General features: G+C 37.8%; 1 protein-coding gene across 1 annotated transcript; it reads left to right on the plus strand.

The window, feature by feature from the left end:
• Window positions 1–4: 4 nt before the first annotated feature.
• On the plus strand, window positions 5–24073 carry LOC143023063 (OTU domain-containing protein 5-B-like). The gene is made up of 10 exons (XM_076181540.1): window positions 5–275; window positions 7879–8060; window positions 10598–10757; window positions 11597–11704; window positions 12520–12675; window positions 14017–14173; window positions 15612–15823; window positions 16241–16366; window positions 19394–19790; window positions 23182–24073. Exons 1-10 carry the CDS (start codon window positions 123–125, stop codon window positions 23298–23300), a joined length of 1770 nt encoding a protein of 589 aa, XP_076037655.1. The 5' UTR covers window positions 5–122; the 3' UTR covers window positions 23301–24073.
• Window positions 24074–24448: the final 375 nt, after the last annotated feature.

Consider the following 24448-nt stretch of genomic DNA (forward strand, 5'->3'; position numbering starts at 1 on the left):
AAAGTAAATAGCCTTACAGTCTGCACTTTCGCCATATTCTTCTTGTAGGTGCACAGTGTAACGGGTTTTGTGTGTTGTGTAGTGTGCTTATGGTGCGGCGAGTGTTAATTAGTGAGTGAAAAATGACCATTCTACCCAAGAAGAAGCCTCAAGCTTCTAATCAAGCCGCAGAAGTCGAAAATAATGACGCAGTAGCCCATAGCTCTGGTGGCCATCACTCCCACACGTCACATCAGCACCAGCTGCCATTGGGTTCCTTACCGTCTCATCTTCAGGTAGCTCGCCAATTTTACCATTGGACTAGGATCCAAAAAGTATAACGTAATGATTTATTACGAATTACTGTGTTCTTCTCCTTCAACAGTATGGGAAAAGGGATGTTTGTGTGCACTGACAGATTACGTTAGTAATTGGGTGTAATTACTCTGCTGTTTAGTTGGTTTTCCTGTTGTAAGTATTCCTATGCATGAAAGCCTTAATCTCATGTTTTTGGTACGTATACAATGTCGGCTGTCTAAAGGACATAATGTTAAATACTGAAGTTTATAATAAATTTTCAGTTCCCCTCCCCCACCCATCTCTTGAGACAAAAGCAGGGCAGTAAGTATTACCTGTAATATGTTATTAAATGGTCACATTATATAGATTCATCATGAAAAATTGTTGCTTTAGAATAAATTATTTTTTCAATGCACCCATACAAGAGAATTGTGGAGCAGTACTTTGTTACCCGCTGTCAAAAGGTGCAGCCCTGGAGGGCTGACACTTGGTCTGTAGACTAGGTCCAAGATTTTTCTGTCAACTTCAGCTGTATTTCCTACATGTATTCATTCATGGAGAGCTGACAATAGGCAACTATTTCCCTTCTCTTACTACTCTGAGCTATTGACATAGAAATAGCCCCATGCTAATACAAGAGCGACAACAGTCCAAAGTTTTTTTTAGGAGGAATCTGTGAGAGGTACTGGGGATCAGGGGCCTCAGGTTTTACACTTCATGAAACTTGGGATGGGTGATAGATAGGTCTATTCCTTTCCTACTCCATTGTAAGAGGGAAACAATATTTTGATATATGTAAGTATAAAACTTGAGGCAACAGTTGTCGTTATTATTATTATTATTGTTATTATTATTATTATTATTATTATTATTATCTTTTTACACTTATTATTGTAATTGTTATTATTTTTATGATATACAACTAAATACATCCTAACCTAACCAATGCACTGTAAAACATTACATAAGGTCTCACTATATTTATTCCTAAGTTAATCTACATGAGCCAGATTTAATCAAAGCAACCTAAACCAGTACTTGAGTCAAATCACATTTATCCAGTAGTAGTTCTACTGTCAGGCGACTATTGTGGGCAGCATAGATGATCAGTCTCACCTGTGTCGCACCATACATAAATCATCTCAGATCACTAGTGCCATTTAATTGGTTAACTTAGTGTGGTTAGAAATATAATCTTATATACTTGGAATTCCCACATTTATTGTTTTTTCTTATGGCACTGTCAAATCAACCCCTTCATAGGTTTGGTGCAGTACAGATAATGTTAGTTTCTGTATGAAAATATTGTCAATGGGTATATACCGGTATATATATTTTTTAATTGATGAATAAAATACCATAAGGATCAATATTAATGTATACTTGTTTACACTACTGATATGTTCAAGAGAATGTACCAAGGTACAAGTACTAAGGTAGATCAAGAACTTCATCTGCTGTAGCTATCATATATTTTAAAATGTAGACTACTAATAGATCTCATAACAGTAAATGAACTTAAACACCTGTAACTGTAACAAAAACAGTTGGGAAGAAACTAAAGAAGAATACATAGAAGGTACTGACTAGTGAGGATAGGCTAGAAAATTGGACCTGCCCTCAAAGGAAGTCTATCCATATGCCCAAAAGCTGCTTCCCCCTTATAAGGGAGGTAGCCAGCCAAGGCAAGCACCCTCCCTCCACCCATCTCGCATTCACTAGAAGTAAGAAGAGAAAAAGGTGATAGTTATCATGTTGAGAATTATGAAAGGAATAGATTAAAGATGGGGTTTGTGAGGGTTCGAGGAAAGTTTAGAAAAAGGAAAATGTATAAAGGATGTGAAGAAAAACAACTTCCCATATGGATGCATAAATATTTGGAATATTCTAGAAGGCAGTATGGAATCATGGAAACACACAAGCTGTAAACATAAATTTATTTAAATCTAAATATGATAATGGAAGAATAAGGAGATAATAATTGTAATAATAAGTTTATTTGGCAAAGAATCAATATACATGAAGTGCTGATAATGACAAGAACATGTGGTTTGAAATAATAATTGCAATTGCTGAGGATAACAAAGTTGGAACTGTGCATGAATTTTAAGCTAGGTATGATAATTGGAGAGTAAAAGATACAATCCTACAGGTATTGTTTCTTTACTGTATACCTCAATCAAGTACATACAATTAATACAAGAACACTCACACATTCATGTACATCTATAGAAACATACCCCACACCAAAACAAAATGTATAAGAAAAAGGAGTATGTGCATTAATATATACAAATGTTAATGCACTGTAATGCCAGAAATGTACACAGACATTGAAAGGGGGGCAAAGCAGCAAAGGGGTGATATTACAATGAGGACAAGTGGTGCAGAGCAACCAATGTTTAGGTTTGGACAATTGAAAAAAAAAATAGGAGTGGTGCATTGAGTACAGTATAACTCTTCCTCTAAGGCTTCTTGAAGTACCTACATAGATAAGTAGATAACATTCTCTCCTTATCTAGGTGTGGTAGTACAAATCCATCCTCACAGACTTGGAATGAATCCACAAGTGAACATACAGTTGTTGAAAGGATTATGTACATCTAGATATATACACATATATAGAGAATTAAAAACCAGAATTGAATTTTATTAAAATTAAGGTGGCATGTAAAAGTTTTATTTGGTTATGGAACACTCAAGATGAGAAATACAGATGTTGAGATTTCCATTTTTGCTTACATAAAAGTGAAATGGAATGTGGTTTGTTACAGACCAGTGTCACTCAATAAACATAATAATGCAAGATACTAAACAGATATTTAGTGAATCAATTAACCTCTTGAAAAGAAATGAGCTGATAAGTTGATGTTGACTGTTGAGATTCTGAGGAGGAACATCAATGAGGTAATCTTGGTAATCTTGACAGTGCAAGAGGGAAACGTATATTTAGATCTTGTCAAAAGACTTAATCAAGTACCACAGAAAAGGTATTGGACAAAATAGAATCTTGTTCAGTGAAAACTAGATAAGAAATATTGGAGTGGATAAGAAATCTTTTAGTAAGGATGAAGATGAAAACAGTAATTTGAGTTAAGAGTGGAGTCTAGGAATAGATAACAAATAGCTCTTCAGAGGTCAGTGCTGATGTCAGCCATGCTCCTAATGTATATGATAATCTAACAGAGAGGGTAAATAACTCCAGTACTGGTATACAGTTATATTTGCAGATGATAGACCTAGAGAAATAACAGTGGGTTAACCAGTACCCTAAAATTAGACCTATAGATTATAAAGAGCTAAAAATTACCAAGTGAATTTTATTTCGTCTGTTGTTATGTATGGAGAGATAAGACCCATCCTAGAATATGTAGTATATGCATCTGGAAAAAAAATGAAAGCTAGAAAAAGTTCAAAATAATACTACAAGATGTGCTCGGAGTGAGAAGAGATGGATGTAACATATATAGATTGAAGAAATTGGGATGACCACAAGGAAAAAGATGATATGATTCCTCTGTATAAGTGTGTCAAGGAAAAGCATTTCAGAGATAAGGACTACAAGTTATCAGTAGATGGAAGGTCGTTTACTTGATACTTCAAAAAAGAAGGGACAGAAAGGTTTGTTAGTAAGTTTAGGATCCCAAACAATGGTAACAAAATGACAAGTTAAGATAATCAAGTGACAAAGAAGAAGACAGATATCTAGATTATAAAGATGATGACACATGATGGAACCAGTGGATTCAAAAGTGCATAAACAAGATGTACACATCAGTGGTAGGGGCACCCAATATCAGGTGTTTTGTGTGGTGGTGCTTTATTTAAAAGAAAGTAAAGGAACAAATTAATGTATGGTCAGTGTGAACAGCATGCAAAAGAAGTAATATTGTTCATTTAAAGAAGGTGCACAGAAACCTGTGTGGTCATAAGGAAAGAGAATATGTGGAGGAGAATGGGAAGGATGATGAGATGAGTTGAGTTCAAAATGGATTAGATCAAGCGGGGAAACCAGAAGAGTCAGTCATACTTCATCATGATTCAGAGGATATTACTTAAAGTTACCATTTGAAATGACTGTTAGTTATTAATTAGCTACCTTACTAGTTAGAAAAATAATTTAAGTAAGATTTTGGTCCTGAACATGTAAGGTGCAACACAGTGTTATATATGCATATGGTGATGAAACTGTTGTAGTAGTTCCTACAGTTATTACTTATGAAATAAATATACTAATCACATTATATAAACAGTTCTTGAGAACCATACAACTATGCATTCATAGCATGGTTCCCAGCAGTGAAGAAAACAAACATGTACAAACTGCATGGAATAGATAATCGAGAATGATAACAGTATGTACCAAAACCACCCCAGTAGAACATATTCATGCAGAAACCAAAATCATCTAATGCATTTGACAAAATTCTAAGACATCATACCAGACATTACAGCAACAAACTGTACATATAAAGAAAAAGAAAATTAGAATTTTTTGAGGGCTAGAATATTGTAGAGTATGAAAGATGTAGGAAAGTTTCTAAGATTAGTAAGAAGTTGTGTACCAAGTTTCACTAACCATGACCTTTATACCTCCACAGTCAAACATCCAAATGAAACACCTTGGCCTAATAGCAACATAGGCCTTGACAGATACCTTCAACCACTCCCAGAAGCACAGCAACATTCAAACAAGCCTTCAGAAAACTGGACATCTGACAGACCAATCTTTTCACTATCCACCATATCCAACTAGCATTGCATTAAAAAAAGATCATTGAGACAGACATCCACAACAATTACAAGAAATGGCTAACAAACTTATTAGCTAGAGGAGAGTGTAGAGTATTGTAAAACAACCTAGGATCAAAATATTGTACAATGGTGCCACCCCTCCTACCCCCTCCAGTACAATACTCTTGCCTGCACAATGTAACTTCTCAAGTGGTCTCACACCAAATACAGAGCATAACACTTACAAAGTTCTTAACCACTTCAGTATGACTCAAATTCTCATGAACAGCATTGGCTGTCATATGTAATTTGCATCACACTACTTGCATTATAAAATATATAGTCACTGCAGTATTACTTACCCTCTTTTACTCTGAGTATTAATAAACACAGAAAACTTTATCAAACCAGTTCACAGAATCTGAGGGTAACTCATGTACAACTATAAGAAAAAATATATAATCAAGACACCAACTCTGGCATCCTTGAGTACCCACTCGTGCCTCATGATGCCTACATAGGCATCATCATGCTGAAGTGGTTAAGAACCACACTTGACTACACTTACCTGACATGGTTCCCAGCAGTCAAAAAAACACAACACTCTTTATAAACTGTATAAAACAAAGCATTAAGAATAATAATTATTGGGTGCACTGAAACCACACCAATAGAACACCTACACACACAAACCATAATCCTCCACATAGAACAGTATATGAAAATGATACACACTGTGCTATGCGAGTGTACTCAATCCTGCTCATCCATGCTTTTGCAAAATATAAGCATATCTAACTGAACTTGTCAGAAAAAAACTGGCACCTTGCTACTGAAACATCTACAATAGCCTACCACCTGCACCATGCAATAGCACATTCATGCAAACATGTACACACACTCGTGGGCGGGGAGTTGGGGGTGTGTGTGCATGTAAGGTCACAGTATTACCCTTTGATTGGTCATACGAGCTCTGAGCTCTCATGTGGGAGGTTAATGACTGTCAATCATGAGTTCAACATGTGATCAAAGACCATAGTGAATCACACTACAATGCAACAAGTACTCCAAGACTGACCACCCAACTCTCCTACACATCAGCCCAACTAAAAAAATTGCTCTCAAAACCAGCAAGATCCACATTAGCATGACTGTTAGAACAATACAAACACAAAATAGTCTTGGCCATTGATGCAGTCACCACAGAAGACACAGAGTATCTCAAAATCAATCGTGGAATGAAAACTTACACCATGCACATGAATATTGATATACTAAAAATGTGTCATAATATACATGCATCATTCTTTTATGATTGGAGACTAAGTTTTGCTCAAAATAGAACCATAGTGAATCACACTACAATGCAACAAGTACTCCAAGACTGACCACCCAACTCTCCTACACATCAGCCCAACTAAAAAAATTGCTCTCAAAACCAGCAAGATCCACATTAGCATGACTTTGTTGGAACAATACAAACACAAAATAGTCTTTTCAAAATCAATTGTGGAATGAAAACTTACACCATGCACATGAATATTGATATACTAAAAATGTGTCATAATATACATGCATCATTCTTTTATGATTGGAGACTAACTTTCGCTCAAAATAGAACGGAACTTTTAGCTTTACTATTTCTCCATTCAAATACCCTCCTTAGATTTCTCCTATACCATATCTCTGATTTTATGTCTTCAGTGTAATGTCCTCAAGAATAGAAATACTGGTGATTGCTGACAAAATACTAATACCACATAATCTGTACTCCATTCCAATAAGAAATCACACTTGATTTCTGCCATGCAGCTTGGTACAGTTGGTAGTCCTGCAGACACCTGCTCCACACAGGCACCAGCAACATGCAAATTCCTCACCTGCAGAAAATATTTTATTTTTCTACCCCTGTATGGGGTATTGGCTACATGTTATTGTGGCAAAGTAGCATGCAGTTGATACTTAGGGTCTATATGGGGTGCCCCAGTGGACCAGAGCCACACATCATTTTGTCTGTGATAGAGGAGGACTCTGTTCACAGAGAAATGATGACACTTTTATTATACTGCGACTGTCCCTCCGTTATGCTGTCCCCCAACCCCTTGTTACTGTCCTGTACCATTTCTCTGAATATTCATTTCCTTTTTTCGCCTACCCTGTGGTGGGGGATAGAATGCTGCCACCAAGTCTTCCCACTTGAATCGTAAGAGGCGAGAAAAACGGGACAGGGATTAGGACTAGGCATCCTTCTCCCTGTAGCCCCACAGGGGACATTCCTAAAAAAAGTAAAGGCATAAGAGGGTCTAGGAGTTTTCCAACCAGTACCCTAAGGTTTGGGTCTTTTAATGTGCGTGGATGTAGTACAGATGAGAGTAAAAGGGAAGAGATAGGCAGTATATTTGTGAGAAGAAAACTGATTATAAATAGAGATGTGTATAAACCGATCATTTCTTTTCCTTGAATTCAGCTTCACATAATTACAGTTTCTTAACCTATTGAGTTTTGAAATATTTCTTATAGGAGTAGAATGACTGCTCTTTCTAATGATTGAAAAAAAAAATTGTATCTTATGAACAAAGTAGAGAAATATAATATCTTTGGAAGAAGGTGAGGAATTTGCATGTTGCTGGTGTCTGTGTGGAGCAGTAGTCTGCAGGGCTACCAACTGTACCGAGCTGCATGGCAGAAATTGAGTGTAACTTCTTATTGGAATGGAGTTTAATTTATTTGATATAATACAAACCATAATTATTTATGCATTTGCTTTTTCAGACCTTTACTCAGTAGAAGCACAAAGTTGGTTAATTTCCAAATTCAAGTGTGTATACAGTATGATTTTATGATGTTTTGTCCTGTGTTTTTCAGAATGGGGAAAGTGCAAACAGAGGTGGCCTATATCTAAATTCACAAGGCTCTCCACCCTGTTGGCCCCCACCTGCATCACGAGAAGAAAAGCGTCCTTCTCACTCTTCCCCTTCTCATTTTGATGATGCTCTGGAAAGTGGACCATCACACAGCAAGAGGCGTTACAGGGCAAGCCCTCTCAGGTATTGTATTTACCAAGTTGTATTATACGGGAAGGGAGCTATGCTTGTGGTGACCCGTCTTTATATCTTTCAGCATTGTTTTTTCTTAAAATCTTATAGTGTTTGCACACACTGTTTCTTTATCCAAGTTATTCCTGGTATCCAGTATTCTATGTGTGTGTGTGTGTATTTACCTAATTGTAGTATATAGGAAAGGAGCAATGCTTGTTGGGTCCCATTTCCTATTCTCTAATTTTCTAATATACCTAGACTCAAATTCATGTATGGTTCTAACTTAATCTATATCTTTGATTTCCAATTATCATATTTAGATTTGAACTCGTGTATTGTTTCAGCTTGGGCTATATCACCTAAGCTATTCCATATATTTATATATCTTTATGGAAGACTGTATTCCTTCACATCCTTTCAACATGTGGTCTTTCTTAAATTACTTCTATGACCTCTTAAAGCCCTCCCATCTTTAGTCAGATCTGTTCTATCAATGCCTGAACACTGTAATCATGTCACCTTTTTCTCTTTGATCTTTCAAAATTGGTAGACCCAGTACTTTTAGTCTTTCCTTGTATGTTTTAGCTGCCAGGCTGGTGATCTGTTTGGTTGCTACCCTTTGTATTCTCTCAATCTTGCTTATATCCTTCACTCTGTGTGGGGATCATGCTACTGATGCATATTCCAGTCTTGGACATATCAGGGTTTCAATGAGTTTTTTCATCATCTCTTTATCCATAAAATGGAATGAGACTTTAATCATCTGTAGTAGTTCATATGTCTACCACAATCCTGCTGATATGCCTGTCAGGTGACATTTTTTTTTTTTTTTTTTTTCTGCTTTTGCTTTTGTAATGGGTTCGCTTCCCAAGGAATAGTTGAAGGACATTTAAACTATAAAAGCCATCCATGGCCTTTTGCTGCTATCGTCCATCTCCATTATTTTGCATTTTTTGGTATTTAACTTAATTTCCCATTCTTGGCTCCATGCAAAAATAATATCTAGATCTTTTTGCAGTATTCTACTGTCCTCATTTTTCACTTCTCACATGATTTTTGCATCATCTTCAAACATGTTGGCATAGCTTGTTCCTTCCATCATGTCGTCATTAACATAGACAAGAAACATTACTTGTGCAAGCACTGAACCTTATGGACTTCTACTTGTTACTGCTCTCCAACTTGACATCTTGTCCTTTACTACTGTCCTCATGTATCTTTCCTTCAAAAAGTCTTTAATCCATTCTAATAGTTTTCCTCTCAACCCTCCAGCATGCTCCAATTTCCATATAAGTTGACTGAGGTACTTTATCAAATGCCTTCCTCAGGTCCAAGTACACACAGTCCACCCAACCCTCCCTCTCTCTTGCACCAAATCACGAGCTTCCTAATCTGAAGCCAAACTGACTCACTGTCAGAATGTTCATCTTTTCAAGATATTTAGTCCATTGATCATTCACAATCCTTTCAGATCATTTCACTATTGTGCTGGTTAGTGATACTGGCCTTTAATTTAGTGGTGTTTCCTTGTTTCCACCTTTATGAATTGGCACTAAGTTTTCCCTTTTCCAATCAAGAGGCACAATGCCTTCTGTCAGTGGACATGTAATAAGACTGTGGATCGTGTCCATCAGTTGTTCCCTACATTCTTTATCCCGTTTTGAAATCTCATCAAGTCCTGAAGCTTTTGTTACATCCAATTATCCCAGAAGATTGAGAACTTCCACTTCTACATTTGTATCTGCTAAATCTGGTTTTTTGCTCCCTTCGCATTTCTCCAAAAAGTTGCGCTCGTTGGTGAAGACTGATGGGAAACCGTCATTCATTATTTCTGCCTGAGCTGAGGCTTCATCAAAGACCTCACCATCTACTATTCACTGCCTCTGTTGCTTTAGTATTGGTTGTTTCAGTGTTACTGTCAATTGGCCAGAGGGAGGAAATAGTTTCTGGATGTCGGATCTCTTTGTGTGAAAAAGTGGTGAGAAATAGTGGAATTACAGAGGTCTTGCATTTAGTTTGGAGACCAAGTGGCATCCTATTGAGCAATGTGCATCACACAGAACACCCTCTTACAAGTGCTTATCTTAACTCTACAAGTTTGAAAATTGGTGACACAAGTTTACTGTGTTCAGTTTCTGGTTATTGTTGTCAGTGGTAAACTGTGATGATTCCGTGTTTCTTCTCTTCTTATGGGTGATGTCTGAGATGGCTGACAAGTCCAATTTTGGCGTGGAATATTCTGGGACTGCTTGGCTGGAGGAGGGCAAGGAGTGGTATGTTGTTGCCTTCTGTGTTCCTGGTTTTCCTCGTCTTTCTGTTCTCACATGTTTTTGAACATCTCTGTTCCAGTCATGATGGTGTTGAGCCAGTGTTGAATATTATTTTGTGGCTATTTCCCAAGTCTGGATTAATTGCAGTTGATTTGTTCAATTTCTATAAACTAGTGGCATACACCCACTCCCATGTACTCCACTCCCATCCACTACCCTTGCTTCTGTGTATATATTATTACAGTTTTCTAATCAAGGTGTATTATTAATCACCAGGAGTGTTCGCCCCAAGCATCGTGAGCATCGAGAACTACGAGGCAACTCTTCACCACCTTACCCAAGCACCAGCAGTGCATGGGCCGTCACACCACACAGTCATCAGCTACCCCTCAACACCTCTTTGCCCTCAGCCATTGCACCAGCACTATCCCCACAGGTTTGTTTGCAGTGATTTTACCCGTTTCTTGTGTCATTACAGCGTTTGGGTAGCACGTGAGTAACCTTGAAGTATCTTTGATAGGGAAGAGGGTGCAGGGGAGGGGAGTGTGATGGGGATGGAAGGGGTGGGAGTGGTTTTTATACTTTTTTTTTTTTGCAACCCCCCTTATAAGGGAGGGGAGGGGAGCCTTTGGTATATGTATCTTTGGTAGACTGGCATTAACCCAATGCATTTTTGTCATTATTAATATAATCATTTGTTAGGCCCTTGTGTGTAGATGCTGTATCTTGTTGCATTGCTTCTGATCTGAGCAATGGGTGAGGGAACCAGGATGACTCTTGATCCACAATGAGTTAAGATGGAAGGGACAACAAATGGGTGAAGGGTGGGTGTATGCCTTGGCTGGGCCACCCTCCTTATAAGGGGGAAAAGGCCTTTTGGTACATGATTTGTCGTATTGTTATTGTTGTTGGGATGCTTGATGCCTCAGTGGTGTAGATCACTAATTGGGTGCGGGGTTGGTGTGAGGTGGATCAAGGGTGTCTGACTCGAGTGAATTAGTGAGGAGGCACCATCCAAGCCCACTGTGAGAGGAGGAGTTTGTTGTGTTAAACCAAATCATTTTTATTTGAATTGTTTTTAGTCATCCAGGAGGTGCCAAGATGAGAGGGAGGGAAGAGGGTGGAGGGGAGTGGAGTATGTAGGGGATGGAATGGGTGGGAGTGGTTTCTATGCCTTTTTCTTTTTGGCTACCTCCCGTGTAAGGGGGAAAAAAGCCTTTGGTATATGTATGCATGTTTTTAGTCATTTATTTATTTGTGTTTATTCATCCTAAGGCTGGACCCTCCAGACCCCGAGATGATAATGAAGATATTAGTGGATACAATAGCGGAGATGAACATGAACCATTTGGTTGGAACCTCACTGCTGACCAGTGGGATGAGGTAAGGAACTAGAGTAAGGATCAATCAATCAATCCATCTGTTGCCCCTGGTCTCTCTTGCAGAAGAATAGGGGGCCTGTAGGTAACCAGCAACAGCCTAGAGTAAGGAGAGAGGAATAACTAAATAGAGAGGGAGCCTTAAAAGAAAATTATTGGTATATGTTAAAAAATATTTGTCTTTTGAATTATAATGATAATTGTTGCATGGAGTGATGGATGGGAGTGGATGCTTGGATTGTCCAGCTTTCCCCCTTATAAGGGGGAAGAAACCTCTAGGTATATTGATAGGATCGATGAAGTAAACTTTGAATAAAAGAAAATTCCATATTTTGGCTACCAACTGTAGCCCTCTTCAGGAAAGTACCTTCCTGAAGAGGGCTGCAATTGGTAGCTGATAGGATCGAGTTTCGCTAGCTGGAAACCCACAACCCCACAGTGGTTAGTGTTACTTTTCAGGCCCTTCTGTAGATCCTTATGGGAAGGAACTTTGGACTGTTGTCTGTGTTATTCAGTACCTCGTCTGAGGAGGCAGGGAAGAGAGTGCAGAAAATAGGAATGAATGGAGAGATTGTGATTGCATTGTGTGGCCAAAGGAGTGATCTTATCTGCTTCTAAATTTGTTTTATTTTGAGTGGATGAAGAGGAGGGTCATGATTTGGTGAAGCAGCACGGGTAAACCGGCTTCGATTGTTGGACCTTGCTGTGAAAGAGTTTTCTCTTTCTAATGTAATCAGGTAGAGTTGTGAGAAAATGATAATATATAATGAAGAAAATGTTTGACAAGAATGCTATAACATCTAATTTTTGATGCTGCAGAAAGAGAGGTGGTTTGAGAAGAAGATGAAGAAAAAAGGTTTCATCATCAAGAAAATGCGAGAAGATGGCGCTTGTCTCTTCAGAGCTATTGCTGACCAAGTGTACGGGGACCAGGACATGCATGGTATCGTTCGTAAACAGTGCATGGACCACATTGTAAGTAAATTGAAAGGCTGCACGCGTGATTCCGTTCACATTCTGGATTTACTTGTATTAATCAGCACATTTAATTTGGTTCTGAATTTTATTTCAGATAAGCATAACCCATGAATTGCAAGGTTACAAGTTCATCATGAATAAGGTTTTACCCTTTATTATTATTTTGTGTAAATCTTGATTATTTATGACTAAATCGTGACTGATTTGTTGGATAAATGTAATCCTTTCACATCAGGGGTGTATAATTCTTGATGAAGCATTTTGCAAATGGTTGCATAGGGATGTAATTCTAACTTTTATGGCAAAATTATTATTCATCTTGAGGTCAGAGTGGAGGCAGATCAAGTCCTGCAGGCAGAAAGCAAGTTCATAGTAAAGTCAAGATTTGGTTTAACATTGCGAAATTCCCCCTATCAAACAACAAAAAAAAAAAATGGGGGTAGAAGTTAGTCGATATTCATGGCAAAAAGGGATGTAGAGATGTTTTGATACTAACATTCAAAGCAAAATTACTATTCACAAATGGAGAGACCAGTTTGGTCTTGTTTTGACAAGGTTTGTACTGGATCATACCATGTTGAAAAAAAAGCAAAGTGAATAAAACTTGGCCACTCATTTAACTTCATTCCAAAACATGTTTTTATTCCTTTTTGAATTTTCCATCAAACCCCTACTCCACCTAACATCTGCTTCTGTACCACCAATATACTTCCCTAGTTCTGCTTTGCAACCAATCTTCATGTGTCTGGTTCCTCCCTTCTTCTTCTTCTTCTTCTTCTTCTTCTTCTTCTTCTTCTTCTTCTTCTTCTTCTTCTTCTTCTTCTTCTTCTTCTTCTTCTTCTTCTTCTTCTTCTTCTTCTTCTTCTTCTTCTTCTTCTTCTTCTTCTTCTTCTTCTTCTTCTTCTTCTTCTTCTTCTTCTTCTTCTTCTTCTTCTTCTTCTTCTTCTTCTTCTTCTTCTTCTTCTTCTTCTTCTTCTTCTCCTCCTCCTCCTCCTCCTCCTCCTCCTCCTCCTCCTCCTCCTCCTCCTCCTCCTCCTCCTCCTCCTCCTCCTCCTCCTCCTCCTCCTCCTCCTCCTACTCCTACTCCTACTCCACTGTTGCTTTTACCTCTTCAACGTACCATTTCCTGCCTCTCCTGTTCCTATCCATCTCCCTTGTCCTATGTACTGTCTTTGTGCACTTCATCACCTCGTCCTTAAAACATTCATTCTTTCTGTTTCTCTTTTATCCTTTACTGCCTCTCTTGTACTTATTGTATTAGTGAGGAAAATGTCTAAAACATTAACACACAACAGCCATGTGTGTGCCATTAACCAGGCAACATTTATTCCTTTCCAGTCTGGTAATGAAGACATGTTTGCCCCTTTCGTATCAGAAAACTTCCAGACGTACGTAGCAAGGAAAAGAAGAGATGATTGCTATGGCAATCATGTTGAAATTGCTGCCATGTCTGAACTCTTCAATCGAATTATTGAAGTCTATTGTTATAGTGTTGGTGAGTATGAATGTGTGAATGGTCATTGTAGTATTTCTTTATATATATACACACACATATACATACACAAAGTAGACTACTTGGAAAAGAAACTAACGAAGATGTAATATATGAAAGCGCTCTGCTTTGTTAGTTTCTTTATTCCAAGTGGTCTACTTTGCATAAGTGAACACATGTTCCCGTGTTCTTATTAGTACATATACATCCATATACATACCAAGGGTTTCTTCCCTCTTACAAATTAGGTAGTCAAAGTCAAAGTCTTCATGATAGCATTAATAAAATCAAGAATGGGAAGAGCCAATGACAGGTACCTGCATGAGGTAGTCTTGCAAGAAGGACATCGGAGAGAGTTGTGATTGCCACCAGTCTTAAAACCCGATCAACGTCCTCACTTCCAATTAGAGGTGAAGCCCTGGGAGGCTGACACTTGGTCTATGGACTGGGTCCAGGATCTTTCTTTATCAGCTTTTTTTTTTTTTTTTTCCCTCCATCTTTAACCACTTCAGTATGAGTCAAATTCTCATACACAGCACTGGCTGCCATATGTATGATGCATCACACTACTTGCATTATAAAATATAAAGTCTTTGCTGAATTATTCATTCTCTTTTACTTTGAATAATGATTAAACACAGAAAACATGATCAAACCAGTTCACAGAATCCGGGGGTAATTCATGTACAACTACAAAAAAAAAAAAAAAAAAAACATAATCAAGATGCTGATGTCGATATCCTCATGTGCCTACTCATGCCTCATGATGCCTACGTAGCCGTCATCACACCGAAGTGGTTAAACACGTGGAGAGCTGACAATCGGTGACTGTTTCCCTCTTACTACTTTCTGCTGATGACACAGAAACAGTCTCACACTAGTACAACACAGATGTCAGTCCAAGGTTTCTTCACAGAGAGATCTGTGAGAGAGCCTGAGGACTGTTGCCAGCTGCTGTGGGGTTGTGGTCCCCTGTAACTGGAACTTGAGGCAGCAGTGGAATTGATTTAAAAGATATGGTTAAGATATTAACATTGCTGCCATGTCTGAACTTGTGAACCTCATTACTCAGAAGATTCATTTATACATATATACATACATACATACATACACACATACATATACCAAAGGCTTTCTTCCCCCTTACATGGGAGGTAGCCAAAAAACAAAGGCATAGAAACCACTCCCACCCATTCCATCCCCTACATACTCCACTCCCCTCCACCCTCTTCCCTTCCTCTTATCTTGGCACCTCCTGGATGACGGGTCATCCCTGCATCTTGTCCACTGCCCCGGGTCAGAAGTAGTGTCGCAAGACACAGCATATCCACAGCAAGGCCACTTGTTTAAGAGATTCATTCATACAAGTGCATATTGTACATACACAAGATAAACTCATACACAAGTGCTTATTACTTACTGTAACCTTTTTCTTTTGCAGAGCCAATCAACATATTTCAGGGAAGCTTGCAAACGGACAATGAGCCAATGCGCTTAACCTACCATCAGGGTACTCATTACAACAGCTTAGTTGACCCATACAAGGCAACTATTGGTGTTGGACTCGGACTTCCTGGTTTCCAGCCAGGTTTAGCAGAAAAAAATCTCATGAAAGAAGCTACGGGAATTAGTGAGAATTTCCACTTAGAACAAGTAAGGATTAGCATATACAATAGAACCTCTGTTCTGGAACATCTCACAAGTTGAATGAATCAGATCTCAACCAAAAAAAATTATAATGTTTTTGCTCTGGTAGTTGACCAGAACATCAGTTCTTGACCAACCTCAACTGAGCTGAGGAGTGAAATTAAAAAAAGTTTTGTAGGAAAATATCACCATTATAAAGCTGTAGCCAGCATATCAGTAAACATTTTTGGTCCTTGACCAAATCGGTTATGGAATAGATGTGTTGACAAAGTTAGCCTAGAGAGGATTAATCCATTTGTAATAGTAGTAACTTCCTCAGCAAAACAAAATTACCCAATAGCAGTTAGAATGAATACCAAAGCATGAACCAGAACAAAAATGTTAAGATACGTAAAAAATTCTAATGTACGTTTGTTATTGCAGGCAATGTTAGAAGATAAGATTAGGGCTACGGATTTTGAAGCTACAACAGAAGCCATCGAAGAACAAGTTGCACATGAAAGTTATCTCGAATGGTTGCGGGAAAATGATAAAAGAACCAAAGCACAGGTATTGGAATGCTATGCTTAGGCTAAGTGTTTTTGGGACTTTTTGGTAAATGTTTTAGCTTTAAGGGGGTTGCCTCTCATTTTGGTGAAAAATATTCAATTTTGTCAAACTTAGTGTGTGGACTGGTGTGGTGTCCCTGAACACCGCGGGACTGGTTTCCAGACGTATAACGCCACCCTTCTCAGGTAATGGTGGGTTTAAAGGGCCAGAGATTTAAAGGTGCACCCGTCAGCCATGCCCCTTTCTTTGCTATGGTTTGTTTTCCTTGTATTTTGTCATTTTGTTGTTGTTTTTGAGAATTTTATACTCTGATATTGTTGTACGATAGGTTAGGCAGCAGTCACCACACTCAGTGCGATCGAAAAAGGGTTCAGCGTATGCGTGCGTAATTTCTCCACGTGCTATCCTGTTTTATACATTTCTTGTTTATAAATTCACTACTCCATAACTAAATATGTCAGATGTGATAGTTGCCGAAGTATTTTGCTCCATTCTGAACCTGAGAAGTGCAAGAATACTCACCTTAGCAAAGGGATTGTAATGCATGTGTACCATTCATTATGTGAAGGATATGGAAGGTTAGGATTGTCACGATTCTCAGCTGGCATGGGTACAAAAGAAATGTAATGAACATCTGCTGCTTACTTCCGAGAAATGGTCAAAGGATTATGTAAGTAGATATGTGCATTTGATACTCTTTGGAGGCACTTTTATGGAGTAGTGAATATATAAACATAAAAATGCTATTTTCTCAAAACTAGTTTTTTCACACAAAAGTAACTATAACTTCGTGTGTAAATAAGCAATTTTGATCATTCTTGTTGGAAAATGATCGTGATACTTATATCTAACAATATTAGTAAATTCATTCTTAACCTACTTGATATATATTTTTGACAATTTTTTAAAGTTGTGATTTTATGTTTTTTTTTTATAATTTGCTGTAAGGCTGACTTTCTTTCTTTTTCACTTATAATTACGAGTATACTAGTTTAGGTACATCTGGATGTCTACTAACTGTACACCAAAGGAAATCATTATTCTCCTCATACTTTTGGAAAAATAAACGTTATTTAAAAAATAACTCAAAATTGCAAGTAAATCGTCTGTTGTGTAAAAATTTCTTAATGGATTTCAATGAAATTTCTGTCACAGATGCATCCCATTTCCCTGCACATTGTGTTAAATTTCCATTGTCTTACATAAAAAGATAAGGTTGGGAGGACCAGAAATGCATAATCCGATCGAGCGAATCACCGAAATGAGAGTCAACCCCCATAAGTATGTATTCAAATGTTGCATGATATTTAGACTGATATGGTACATTTTTATATATTATATTTACCTAGTTGTATCTTACGGAACAAGAGCTATGCTCATAGTGACCCGTTTTTGTATCTCTCTGCATCCAGTGGTGAGTGGTGTTCCATTTATGTGACAAGAGGAAGTTTATCGACATTTAAGACAGGAAAGAATGGATGAAAATATGTGGTTCAAAGGGATATTTTTGTCTTTTTCTTTGTCAAAATTTTTCAAGTGGATGAGGAGGGGAGTTGCCATATAATGGAGCAGTGGGAATAAGCTAGCTCCAGTTGTTGGGCCTTGCACTGGGAGTGCTGTGTTTCACTGCATTGCTTTCAACTAAAGCTGTGTGGTGGGAGACAGGGATGACCCTTCATCCATCATGTGCTGAGATGAAAAATATGTTGAATGGATTTTAATGTGTTTGTAGTGGGAGGGTGCTTTGGTTTGGCCACCCCCTTATAAAGGGGAAAGAGCCTTTGGTATATGTATATATATATAATTTACTTTTTTTTTTTTTTTTTTTTTTTAGCTCAATAGAATTTTTTTATTGGTCAAGTGTTGTAGAATCCTTAAGAATTATATTAAATCCATTATGTGTAGGAAATATGTTGACTCAAATTGTTATGCCATTAAATCAAATTGGATCACTTTTCCTCAAGTTACTACAACTGCTTTGTGGGGTGGGTTGAGGTTTGAGTTTTTGGTGGTTTTTATACTTCACATTTGTTCGTCATTTGTTTTCCTATCTATTTTGTTGTTTTTTTTTACTCCCACTGGGATTAGACTCAAGAGGAATGTCTGTCAAGCAAGGAAGAGAGAATGCAAAGGATAGGAGTTAATGGAGAGTGGTTGCGAATGGACGAGGAAATGAAATGAACCAAAATAGTGTTTTTGTTTGTTTCACAATTTTTTCGAGTGAACGAGATGAGGGAGATTTTCATATAATGAAGTGATGGAGTTCTTAAAAAATTCTCTCCTTGTATAAATCTAAATCCATGGAAGGGAAAGATTTGTATATGGAAATATTTTTTTTAAGAATACCACTGTAAGATTCTTACAGTGGTATTCTTAAAAGAAAATTCTGTCCTTATGTAAATCTTTCCCTTCCAAGGATTTATGTAAGATTTATATAAGGAAAGTTAAGAATACCACCGTATGCCTTGCTACATTACCTTTGACCTGAGAACTTCATCAACCTACTTAGAGGTGTTAGATGAGAGGGGTGAGGAATGGGTTCTTGGATGGGTGTGGAGTGGGTGGAAAAGGTCATTTGGTATGCATTATGTATTTTATAAATGTTGTTTTTTGGCTACCTCTCTTGTAAGTGGGAAAAAAACAATGGACAAGGTGCAGGGATGACCCATCATCCAGGAGGTGCTAAGATAAGAGGGAGGGGAGGGGAGTGTATTTAGGGATGGAATGGGTGGGAATGATTTTATGCCTTTTTCTTTTTGGCTACCCCCCTTGAAAGGGGGGAAAAAGCCTTGGTATATGTATGTATGTATGTATAAATGTTGAGGTTAAAATGAACAAATTATCATCAGTGTGCAGATAAAGTAGTATAACCCTAATGGTGATAATGATGATGGAGGATTGAGATACTTTACCATGGAAATTACTTCTAGTCGTCATTGGGTCTTATTTACAGGCTTTATTTTATGTGCTCTGAGGGAACAAAGTTGTAATGTTTTATTATTTATGTATATGTTTTCCTTTTTGCAGAGATCTCCCACCACCTCACCATCTGGTTCAGGTTCAGGGGAGAGATCATCTCGGGGTCGGACTTCTCCTTTGCAGCAGTTACAGCAGGCTGAGGCCAGTGGCGACACAGTGAGGGCTTCCCCTCGGGCCTCCCCCCGCATAGTGGAGGCTGCCAGAACTTCTCCAAGGGGCTCAAATTCCCCGAGAACTTCGTCAACCTCAAGGGCATCTGCTGGATCAGACTGCTCAAGGCCCGCGCCCCATCCTACACCAGATCTTGCAATTCCAGGATCCTCCAAAGATTCAGCAGCATCTTATCAGGAACCAATGCCTTCATCTTCAGGATATTCTTCCTTTGGGGACTTTCATCTGAATGAGAGTGCCTCCTTTCTCAATCAGTTGCCACCAGACATTTTTGGTAAGACCTATTAAATGTGTGTATATGTATATGTATATATATTTAGATGTGTATGCACTCAGGTGTATACACATATGTAGTAAAATACTTGTATTTATATATGTAATGTACAAATTTATTGGCTCCCACCTTTATAAGTAGGAAGGAGCCATTTAGTATATAGACAAATTTATACATATACATGTATGTATCCAATATATACAGTATATATATATATGTTTACATACATATGTGGAATTATGCAAGAAGTGAAAGACGAGAGTAAATGTGGACAAGTAAAGTTGTAAGGATGAAGAGAGGGAGGTCATTTTCACCTTGAGTTTCATAGACTGTAAACCCAGTCCTTCACTGGTTGGCAACAGTCCTTGGGCTTGCTGACAAATCTCTCTGGGATTGTTGTCTGTGTCGTATTAGTGTGGGACTATTTCTGTGCTGCCAATATAGTGGGAGATCATTTGCTGGTTGTCAGTTGTCCATACACGAAAAGATACAGGAAACACAATTGAGGTCGCTAGAGGTTTTGGGCATTGCCCAGGGACTGAGTGTACCTCCACATGAAAGTGAGGGACTTGATGGGTTTCGAAGAAGCTGTCAGGAAACAGTTCTGTCTGCTATACGTCGTGTAGGACCACCACCGGCAAGAGAAGGAAATTTATATCTTGTGAAATAAAGAAGAAATGACGTAGATGAGATAACAGGGTCAAGATACTTGGGAATGGATATTGCAAAGTATTAGGAAGTGAGAGAGAGCTTAGATTTGTAATCAGTTTGGATTCAGAAAAGGAAGTTTATGAGTTTCATTCTTGTTCAGGTTTTGCTTGAGTGATCTGTGTGTTACAAGAGAGACGTGGATGGGTGGGTGGACATAGTATACCTGGATATAAAGAAAGTTTTTGATAAGATATTTTACTAAGAGGTTGTATGAAAAAAGTTATTGTACCCATGATGATATATGGAACAGAAACTTGGAATGTGAGAGGTTGAAAGGAAGAGACTGAATGTTTTTGAGTTGAGGTGTTTAAGAAATATGATTGGTGTTAAGAAAGGGTAGAGCAAAAAATGTGAGGTAGGGCAGTGTAGGGTTGAAAAGAAGATGTTGGATAGGGCAGAACAAAACACTGAAGTAGTTTGGGCATATGGAAAGAAAGAAAGAGGAAAGACAACCAAAGAGAGTTTGAAGAGCAGAAGTGGATGGAGTAAGTTTAGAAGATGGATGGATGGGGTGAAGGAGGCTTTGGATGCCCACGGAAGGTTTGTTGAGTTGCCATAAAGTAGGAAAAATATTTGGGAGTGTTAGTAATGGATGATTTGTCACCAGGAAAAAATAGACAAATAAAGAATTACAGAGAAACTAGTAAATTGTCAAGTATATGATGAAAAAAAGAAAGAAAGAAAAGATAATCATCAAAAACCTGATTTGCACCAGCTTGGAATATGCTGCAATGGTGTGGACCCAACACAAAATGAAAGATATAGAATAAGAAATAGAATTCAAATAGCCGTAACCAAAAAGGCCTACTGGTGAGAAAACATACAAGTAAAAACTAGATATACTGAAACTGACAACATGAGAAGAAAGAATAGAAAGAGGTGATTTGACTATCGTTCAGAATAACAAAAAGAGGACTCATTTGACAAAGGCTTTCATGTGTGATAAAAGAAATATCAAAGGATATGGAAATGAAATGAAAAAAAAGGTGTTTAAAGGATATTGTGAAGTACAACTCTCCATATCAATAAACAGATTTGTGAAAATACAAAACAGACAGCAAGCCAAGTGAAAACCAAGTTTGATAAATGAGTGTAGTTCTTATCTAGTATATTAAAATGGGGCTAACACACGTACACACACAGCCAGGTAGATAAACTATATGAAGAAAGACTATAAGCACTGGGTCTACCAACTTTGAAAGATCAAAGAGAAAGAGGGGACATGATTACAGTGTTCAGGTCACTAAAGGGGATAGATTGCACTGATAAAAGAGATCTGATCAAAGATGAGAAGGCTTTAAGAGGTCATGGAAGTAAATTAAGAAAGACCACATGTCAAAAGGATGTGAAGAAATAAGTTTTCCGTATAGATATATGAAATAGTTTTGAAGGTAATATAGTCCAAGCTCAAACAATACATGAATGGCCTACCGGCTCCGGCGCTTGGCCTTCGAGCCAAAAATTTCATAAATCAATCACATCTTAACCACTTCAGTACAAGTCAAACCCATGTGTGCAACATTGGCTGCCATATGAACGATGCATCACACTACTTGCATTATAAGATATAAAGTCACTGCTGTATTACTCATTCCCTTTTACTCTGAGTAATAATAAAGACAGAAAACATGATCAAACCAGTTCACAGAATCCAGGGGTAACTCATGTACAACTACAAAAAAATATATATGTATATATAATCAAGACACCGCCACTGGCATCCACATGTATCCACTCATGCCTCGTGATGCCAAGGTAGGCATTGTCGTAACGAAGTGGTTGATTGTACATTTATTAGAAGAATTTATTTTTCAATATGCCTAGAGCCATTTCCCTCTTAGGTGGGAAGTAACTGAGTAAATAGTACCTCAGGATTAAAAGAGGAATGTGTTAACAATCCATAAAAGGGGAATTAAGGAGGAACCCTGAGATTACATACCTGTGTCTCTGACTAGCATGATAGCTAAATTATATGAGAGAATTGTAAAAGTTAGATTTAATTTCTTTAGAAGTTGGAAATATTGGCTCCCAACCAATATGAATTCAGAAATGGAAGATTATATGTCTGAAATATTTTGAACTTAAATGAGGGCAGTATATTTGCTGCAAGAAAGAGGGATGTATAGACTCTGTGTACCTATCTAGAGAAAGCCTATGACAAGGTACTACACAAATTACTAGTGGAAATTGGAACATGTAGAAAGACTTAAATTTCCTGGAATGAGCGAGAGATTTCCTAGCTGGCTGGGAGTGAAGGATAGACTGTCAAGATGAAAGGTAGTAACTAGTAGGGTTGCACAAAAACTTTCATTGAAATGTTAATTGCACAATATTGGAAGTTGTTCCCATACTGCATATTCTATATTTTGGAGGGTAATTTACATGTATCCTTAGATGAATTCACTGAATGAAGGTTTTTATAAATATATTGGAGTGATTGTGTGTGTGTGTATGTGTATGTATACTGATCATATTTATGTGTGTATATAAATAATATGAAAAGTAAATTGGTATATGTTGTATAGATATGTATACTATACAAGTGTGATTATATTGAAAAGTATGTATTAACTATTTGTGATATGAAATCTGTAGCACTAGTTATAAATAAAATTAATATGTAAGTAGATAGAAAAAAAGACATGTGGCATAAGTGTTTTGTGACTTTCTTCCTATGCAGGATTAACAGACTATAGCAGTGCAGAGGCAGACATTCTGGCTCAGGTATTGGCTGCTAGTCAGCAGGAATACTTGGCCTCGTTCAAGAACAAAAAAGAAGACACTTCCGAGACATCATAACCCTTTCCTGAACCATAGCGTGACCTCAACATGTGTAGGAGCTGAATCAATCAAAGTAGTTGTGCCGCTGTGGGTGCTGGTGTGTGGAGGCAAGAGCGTGGAAGCGTGTCACAGAGGCACGATAGTGTTGGGCTGCACATTCCAAGTCTTGGGTTCCTCTTGTATGTTGACTTTTCTATCAACTCATCTTGTAGGTCTTGTACATATACTTGCTCTTAGCATTTTGAAACAAAGTGTGAATTGATTTTAAGCTTGAAGGGTGAAATGTTTGGAAGGAGGTGGGTGGAAAGTGTATATGAAGCATTAATCCCATTATACTGCTGCAGTGCAAGGAGTAGCCAGCTTTGCATGATCATCTGCAACTTGTAGTCTACAATAGTGCACAAAACCAACTCCAGTGGTATTTATGCTCCAACGCTGTGGATTTGTAATGTTCCAACCTGTTCACCTCTCCAGTTCATACAAATTTTTCATGTTGGCATTTGTAAAGGCCCTTGTACCGACCAGGAGTAAGGCTTAAATTAGAGTGTGACCCCTTTGTAAATGGTCTTACCACCACCCTTGTGTTCCTTCCCCATTTGCCTTCTTACCCCCCATCCCACATAAACATTTTATACATGTGCCCATCAATTCTCACATCAGCTATGTAGATTTTAAGTTAAAATTGTATAGAGCATTGTAAAAGAAATATGCCACTTAGTTGAAGACCCATGATAACTATTCATGTGGATCAACTGTGGTAATTGCTCAGAATATTAAAAGAACTAAATTTTCCTTTGCTTATTTCTTTTTTCATCTAATTGGTGTTTAAAAATAGATTGGGCTCAAAAGTGGAATGGACGTTTCATTCAAAGAGCAGGATGACATGAAACGGTATTGTGGATCGGAAATCGGTGTTGAAATAAGGCTTGTACGATTAAGTAAAAGTCTTAATTCAACAGTGATTTACCATATTTTTTTCAAAGCATGATACAGGAATGAATATACACATTTCTAAGTATAAAACTGTGTTGACTACTTGTACATCTGCAATATGTATGACAAATATTACAGGTGTATGTTTACATTTGTGTGTGTATGTGTGTTTATATATATATATTATATATATGTATATAGTGTCAAGGGGTCAAGAGTTTTTGCAAGAGTAG

This window comes from Oratosquilla oratoria, unplaced genomic scaffold (genome assembly GCF_046742065.1).
Source record: "Oratosquilla oratoria isolate Oo_2021 unplaced genomic scaffold, ASM4674206v1 SCAFFOLD301, whole genome shotgun sequence".
In the NCBI taxonomy this organism is placed as follows: domain Eukaryota; kingdom Metazoa; phylum Arthropoda; class Malacostraca; order Stomatopoda; family Squillidae; genus Oratosquilla; species Oratosquilla oratoria.

What these genes read in the sequence shown, in the direction of transcription:
- LOC143023063 (XM_076181540.1), top strand. Translation starts at nt 123, where the DNA reads ATGACCATTCTACCCAAGAAGAAGCCTCAAGCTTCTAATCAAGCCGCA. An exon ending in TACAGGGCAAGCCCTCTCAG is followed by an intron (nt 8,061 to 10,597) that starts GTATTGTATTTA and finishes ATTAATCACCAG; the next exon opens with GAGTGTTCGCCCCAAGCATC. An exon ending in AACAGTGCATGGACCACATT is followed by an intron (nt 12,676 to 14,016) that starts GTAAGTAAATTG and finishes ATTCCTTTCCAG; the next exon opens with TCTGGTAATGAAGACATGTT.